At 40.4% G+C, this 7,060-nt stretch overlaps 1 protein-coding gene across 1 annotated transcript in view; it reads left to right on the top strand.

Annotated features, from left to right (window-relative positions):
- The window catches only part of LOC119577963 (ras-related and estrogen-regulated growth inhibitor-like), a 10,756-nt gene extending 4,826 nt beyond the window's left edge, over window positions 1–5,930 (top strand). Inside the window, exons 3-6 of the mRNA XM_037925657.1 lie at window positions 2,555–2,688; window positions 3,115–3,306; window positions 3,914–4,098; window positions 5,169–5,930. Coding sequence (XP_037781585.1) covers window positions 2,555–2,688; window positions 3,115–3,306; window positions 3,914–4,098; window positions 5,169–5,304 — 647 coding nt within the window. The 3' untranslated portion in view covers window positions 5,305–5,930. The remainder of the gene's footprint in view (window positions 1–2,554; window positions 2,689–3,114; window positions 3,307–3,913; window positions 4,099–5,168) is intronic.
- Window positions 5,931–7,060: the final 1,130 nt, after the last annotated feature.

Genomic DNA, 7,060 nt, shown 5'->3' with positions numbered 1-7,060 from the left:
ACAAGTCCAGAGTACAATTCTTTGACCTCAGTGCCGTAGTGTAAAGCCCCAGTTCGAAAGGAAAAATAACCGCATGAACTTGCCTCGAGGAGAAGTAAGGTTATCCACGTCCCTAACGTGTATTTTCCTGCCACTAAAGGAGGGTGTTTTGAACTTTATCAAGACGCTTACAGTGTGCCAATTCCCTATTTTCCAGAGGCCTAGGGATTGTTCACAACGATAGAAAGTAATGTTCGAGAAGCAAGAGAGTTTATCTATATAATTGGGTACTCTTTATGGCCTGAAATCTTGCTTAATAGGGAAGAAAATGGACTGTCTCTTGGTGAAATCCTGAAACAGAAACACAGGGAAGGCGCTGAAGTGAAGTTACTTCTCTGGAAAGAGATACTGCCGTACTTTAACTTCAGTGAAGTATAAGAAAAAGCTTTGCGGAAATACTTCAACATTGACATTGTGTATGCTAAAAGGCGTGTGGGTCACTTCCTGAGTAGGTTATCATGGACACACCACTAAAAGTGTGTCATAACAGATTCCCACACGGGTGGAGCAGTGGCGTATTTAGGTGGGCTTGATATAACTAAGGGCAGATGGGATACACCACAACACCACCTTTTCTCAACGCTCGCGAAAGAACACGCAAATGATTTCAGGAATGTCTTTCTAAATCTTTCATCTGAATATGGTCCCAGGCAGCCCTGGCACGACACTCATGCACGAGTGAGTGGCCCTGCTACGCTGGACCTCCTTTAGAACTTTCGAGAAAGATGGGAGCGAGAAAGGGGACTTCTCTTAAAGAGAAGAATAAGGAGAATAGTTCGGTATTCTTCCAACGGCAATACGCAGTAGTTTCCTGCCATGTTCGACAACGCAATCAGCGAGCGTGTGCGCGCGTCGCCCGCGCGCGTATGTGAGCACGCTTAGCGAGCTGCTCACAGACGCGCGTATGTGAGTGAGCGCGCGGCGACCGGCGCGCACATGCTCGCTGATTTAAATAATTCTAGGTAAATCAAACCTAGATACGACGCTCCTAGGCAGCCAAGGCCAGCTGTTGGCCTCACCTGTCACTTTGTCTAATGATATACAAATATATTTATCAGTATAAACCCCGCCAACTCGCACTGGGCCAGCGCGGTGGGGTAGGGCCCAAACTCCCCAAACATGAAACCAAGCAGAATGGAGACAATTGGGGAAGGCCTACGTCCAACAACGGACTCTCAATGGCTGAATAAAAAAAAAAAAAAAAAAAAATCAGTGCAAGTGCACACACCAATCGCCGCACATGCATGTGTACACAGCAGCCAACATCGGGCAGTATTGAGGCATGCCGAGCGATTTAGAGCATAGGATCAAATCGAAGACGGCAGATCATGAGTTCGGGTCGGAGTCACCGTCGGTTTCGTATTTACCCTGTGGGCAAGTAGCTTTACTCGTTGCCCTCCTAAAAAAGACATATACCTAAAAGGTAAACGATATCTCGTAAGGGGAAGCCTACCGCCCTCAGATCATACACGCGACATTAAGTTAGGTGAAGGGGCATCAATAGAGGCCATGGGTGGCCAGCAAGATCATAAACTTCAGAGGAATTGAGTCGAGGTCGAGTCACGGCAGTCGCGTTGATTCCTGGGCAAAAAATGTTACTAGATAATCTACATATCGTTGGTATATATCATAGCATAATTCAGGGGAGCCGCCGTGGCACATACCGCGGTTGATTAGGAAGGGCATCCAATCAGGCAAGGGTGGCACTGCCATATATAACCTCTCAGTAGTGAATTGAGAGAGGCCTATGTCCTGCAGTGGAATGAATGGCTGTTGGAAAAAAAAATGTATACTGCATATATCTATATATGTATGTGTATATATATACATATACAGGCCGCGGTGGCCGAGTGGTTAGAGCATCGGACTCAAGACTGGCACGACGGCAATCTGAGTTCGAGGGTTCGAGTCACCGGCCGGCGCGTTGTTCCCTTGGGCAAGGAACTTCACCTTGATTACCTACCTAGTCACTGGGTGGCCAAGCCAGCCCAAGTCAGTGCTGGTCCCAAGCCCGGATAAAATGGAGAGAATGATTACCTAAAAGGTAACAGCGGCACTCTCCGTGGAAAGGAACTGGGGACCCTACCACGTATTCACTCCATGAACCCACCGTTAAAAAAAAGTATATATACATATATCTTTATATTTTATATATGTATATGTATGTATGTATATATATGCATATTATATACATACATATATATATATATATATATATATGTATATATATATATATTTATATAATTTGTATGTATATATGTATGTATGTATGTGTGTGTATATATATTATATATTATATAGTATGTGCACGTGTGCATGTTTGTTTGTTTTTATCTGTGTGCTTTAAGTTTTTCAATATTTTATCTGTGTGCTTTAAGTTTTTCAACATTTCCCTCATATATAAACCTACACGCGCGTGCGTTTGCGTACACGTATTCTAGTGTGCCCTTTGCCTCTCCCACCCCGTTCCCAAGCGGTCAAACCTAATTCCAAACCTCCCCCCCCCCCACCCCAGCTCTGACGGTGCGGTACCTGACGCGCCGCTACATCAGCGAGTACCGTCGCTCCATCGATCTGTTGTACCGCCACACAGTGTGCCTTGATGACGTCACTTCCGAGGTGGAAATCCTTGACGTGTCCTTCCGAGAGGTGAGTGAAGTGAGGGACCCCGCCTCGCCCTCATGTTCGGATCTCTTTCGTGTTTTGGGATTTTTTTTCTTCTCTATTTTGTCATTTTTGATGTTGTTCCTGCCTTTACATTGGTAATATTATCATTGCTATCGTGTTTTGTTGTTATAATGGTAAAATGAGTTGTTATTACAACTATTTCTGTTGTTTTTGTCATTATAATGATAATGATAATAATAATAATATTATTATTATTATTATTATTATAATTATTATTATTATTGTTATTATTGCTATTTTTTATTGGTAGTAGTTTTATTACGAATAATATGAATCATCCTCCTCCTTCCTCCTCCTTCTTTTTCCTCCTCCTCCTTCTTCTTTTTCCTCCTCCTCCTCCTCTTCCTCCTCTCCCATTCCCCAAATCAATCATCCCTTCACCCACAGAGCGAGCACGAGAGCGTGTCCCCGGCGCATACCCGTTGGGGCGAAGGTTTCGTGGTCGTGTATTCGGTGGACGACCTTATGTCCTTCCACGAGGCGCGAGTGATCCTGGACGGCCTGCAGCGACTGAAGGCGCCCTTGTACGTGCCCGTCATCCTGCTGGCCAACAAGCGGGACCTCGACCCCGGCAGACAGGTGGGTCAGGCGGGGCCGGGGCTTGGTGACTCCTCTGAGTCCGACGTTCCCACCACTCGGCCACCGCGGCGTCTCACACACACACACACGCACACACACACACACACACACACACACACACACACACACACACACACACACACTTATATATAAATACACATACACATACACATACACATACATATACATATACACATACATATACACATACATACATACATACACATATACATATATATATACATATATAAATATATATACACATACACACATATATATATATATATATATATATATATATATATATATATATATATATATATATATATATATATATATATATATATATGCTCAAACACATACATATATGAACATATGTTTAGAATTACACGTTTATAGTTGAGTGGATGGGAAGTCAAGTAAATTTACACAAAATTGGCAAAGTAAGGGAACAGGAAGAAACAGTAACCAAGCTTTATTACAGAAGCCTTTTTCTTTAAGCGACACACTATCAGCATATTAAGATAAAATAAGACCAGTGATAAACGAATGAATCTAAAACGTGATTTCACCAGAAAGGAAAATTCTCAAGGCCTTTTCCCTACAGGTATCGGTTGAGGACGGTCAGGCGCTGTCTCTGCAACATGGGTGCCAGTTCTACGAGGTGAGTGCCGCCGAGAGCCACGTCGGCGTGACACTGGCATTCCAGGCACTGCTCAGGGAGACCCGTTCACTACAGATGACCCGCCCGACGCCACGACAGCGCCGCCTCTCTATCGTGGCCGTCTCCAGGTGAGGCAGCGAGGAGAGGTGTTTGTGGACACACGTAGCTTTCACCATTACCGCAAACCATGCGAATGCGATGATGGAGCCTAGGCTTGGGATTAAGATCTGTAACTTATTTATTAACCATGACTTCAGTTGAATTTTGAATTTTACCTTTAAAACAGTTTTGTATGAATTCTTACATCATGATTTACAGTTCATCATTGATTACTAACATAATTTATGCCATGGCTCTGGCGCCACATTCGTATCATTTGCGGTAATGGCGATAACCCTGGGAAACACATGTGCACCGTGAGAGTGGTATATACACACGTACGTGTGTGTATATATATTGCATGATTATTTGCATATTTATCCATTCATTTATATCTTTAGAGAGTAGTGAAAATATTTAAGGGCGAGCTTTCTACTTTTCTTTTGATTCTCAGGCCGAATCGGTTCGATTTTACTGCTACATCAAAATTGACATATATATTTCAGTCCCTCCATACTCCTCAATAGGATTATCGTCTGTCAGTTAGGTTTGTGGCAACTGAACAGAGAAGATTCATGTATTATGAATTGCATATAAGAAACCTTATATCTATAATATGTTTAAAAATAAACTATGAAATATGTCAGATTCGCACACACACACACACACACACACACACACACACACACACACACACACACACACACACACACACACACACACACACACACAACATTCAGAATTGAAATATCATTTCAATGTTGTATTTTCAACCATAGCTCCTTATTTTACACAAATATCAATTACTTTTTTTAAGTTCTATTTATTTATATGAACTCTTAGAGAGTCGTACAAACTTTTCTGCTTGCCATTTTCTGTTAGACAACATCAGACATATAATTGAGCTTTATTTTCTCATCTGGAAACATCCTTTTTATTTTCGGTTTTCCCTTCTTATTTCATTTATTTTCCTTTGTTCGTAAACATAAGAATTTGTTTGCTTTTCTTTTTTTTTTCTCTCCTTTTACTCTTCCGTTCTCTTCTCTCGCTATTCTCTCCTTATTAATTTAAGATACTGACTCGCCTCCTTTACTCACAGGATGATTGGCTCCTTAATTGGCAGAGGCTCCGACCCACCCTCGCCCACCCTCAGACCCACCGTGGTCGTCCAAGAACCAGCGGGAAAGCGCGCCCTCAGAAGGAAGGACAAAAAACGACCATCCTTAAGTCTTTGAAAGGTCGAGAAAATGACGACTTTCTTTGTCACCGAAAAGTCGAAAAAATATCGTTTTTCTTTAAGTTTCTGGAAAGTCGAGAAAATAACGACCTTCTTTGGAGGTCGAGATGACAACGACTTTCTTTTCCTTATTTTATGTCCCGGAGAATTCGGGTAAATGTGAGTGAATGTAAAAATAGTTCCTCCCATCGAATATATTGGAAGAGAAAATCTGGCAACAAAAGACCTCGACAAAATGGCGGTGGCGGAAGTGACGTTGATGGATGAAATGTAGTTGTGTGTCTATATATATATATATTTTTTTTGTGGGGGGGGGGGGAAATCTCCTTGATTTATTTTATCTGAGGAGAGTATCATCATCAAAATATGCTCCCGTGTGCAGTTTTGCACATATCCTGAAAGTAGACTTGTTTGTGTGTGTGTTTGTAAGCGTGCTTATGCAAAGCATTTATGCAAATATATACTATTTACTGTGATATTCTTCATGCATTCGACCAATATATTATATACTGAATTTTACGGGCAGGTTAATGCCATGTTTTTTCCTAACATTTTCATTATATTGTCACACATTTCAAGATCCCTCATGTTTCATAATATTTTTATAATAAAACGTATAAGATATTTTTTTATTCTTCTTCCTGTGGTCCCACAAAAGCAGAAAGTCATTTCTGGCATTAGATCTTTGGATGCATGGGAAGCTAGAACAATAATGTGTGTGTGGATATGTGGTTGTGGGTTTCGTTTCGGTTTCCTAAGAGAAATCAGACAGTGAATATGAATGTGATCCTACATATGTATAACAGGCATACTACAAATTGAGTAATACTGTTAATAAAGACTTGTTTAGGAGAAGAAAATAACCATTGATTCTATTAAAGTTTTACACAAAATTATAAATATCAGAATAATCGACACATATGAACGGGGAGAAATTGAGTCCAACTGTGGGAATACCAATAGACTTCAAATGAGCCGGTTATGCCAACGCTTGCATTTTAAATAGAAACTATTTACTTTCAGTTCAATAACCCTGATTTTAGATAACATTAATCCCCTGGGTAATGAGGTTGTGATGGGATGGGGTCTTTAGGACCTGCTAGACCATAAGTACCTAGTTTCAGTTATACATAGTTCTACTGTTGTACACACATTAGTTAACTTTTGAAGATGTGTGGAATCATCAACTAAAACCCCATTTTTTGTCCATCTGAGGTGTTACCAAAAGCACTCGCTGCCAAAGAATGCGTACCTGATTTCAGATGTTCATTCCATTTGTGATCCATGTGTTTTAGAGGTTTCCTGCAATAAGAGAAAGTAAATGTAAATGGTTAAAGACTCACTTGTCTTTCGTTTTACATAAAAAAAACATTACATGTTTTCCTCGATTAGGAGCAACCAAAACATACTTGGTGAGTTTATCCTAATTGTTAAACACTAAATTATTCTCTTTTTTATTTTCTATTCCCTCCTTGCCATCTGTCTGTTATTGATATAAAATAGAATTTTATTCAATACATGATGTGTAATCTTGGAAATAAGCTCAAAACGTAGAGAACGTATGAATTATTTTTATTACAGTATATGTAGTTTTGCTTTGATTTTCGTACTATCATCACAGACAGCATGTAAAAGTCATCACCGATGGAAATGATGCAGATAATACAAATAAGTATTAATTCTTAGGTTCCACAATATAGTATACTGCTGGTTCCACGTGTGTTTAATTGCCAAGGAGTCAATTATTAATTATA

This window comes from Penaeus monodon, chromosome 10, assembly GCF_015228065.2.
Source record: "Penaeus monodon isolate SGIC_2016 chromosome 10, NSTDA_Pmon_1, whole genome shotgun sequence".
In the NCBI taxonomy this organism is placed as follows: Eukaryota; Metazoa; Arthropoda; class Malacostraca; order Decapoda; family Penaeidae; genus Penaeus; species Penaeus monodon.
Note: the sequence above shows the minus strand (reverse complement) of the source record. Positions and strands in the feature narration are given on the sequence as shown.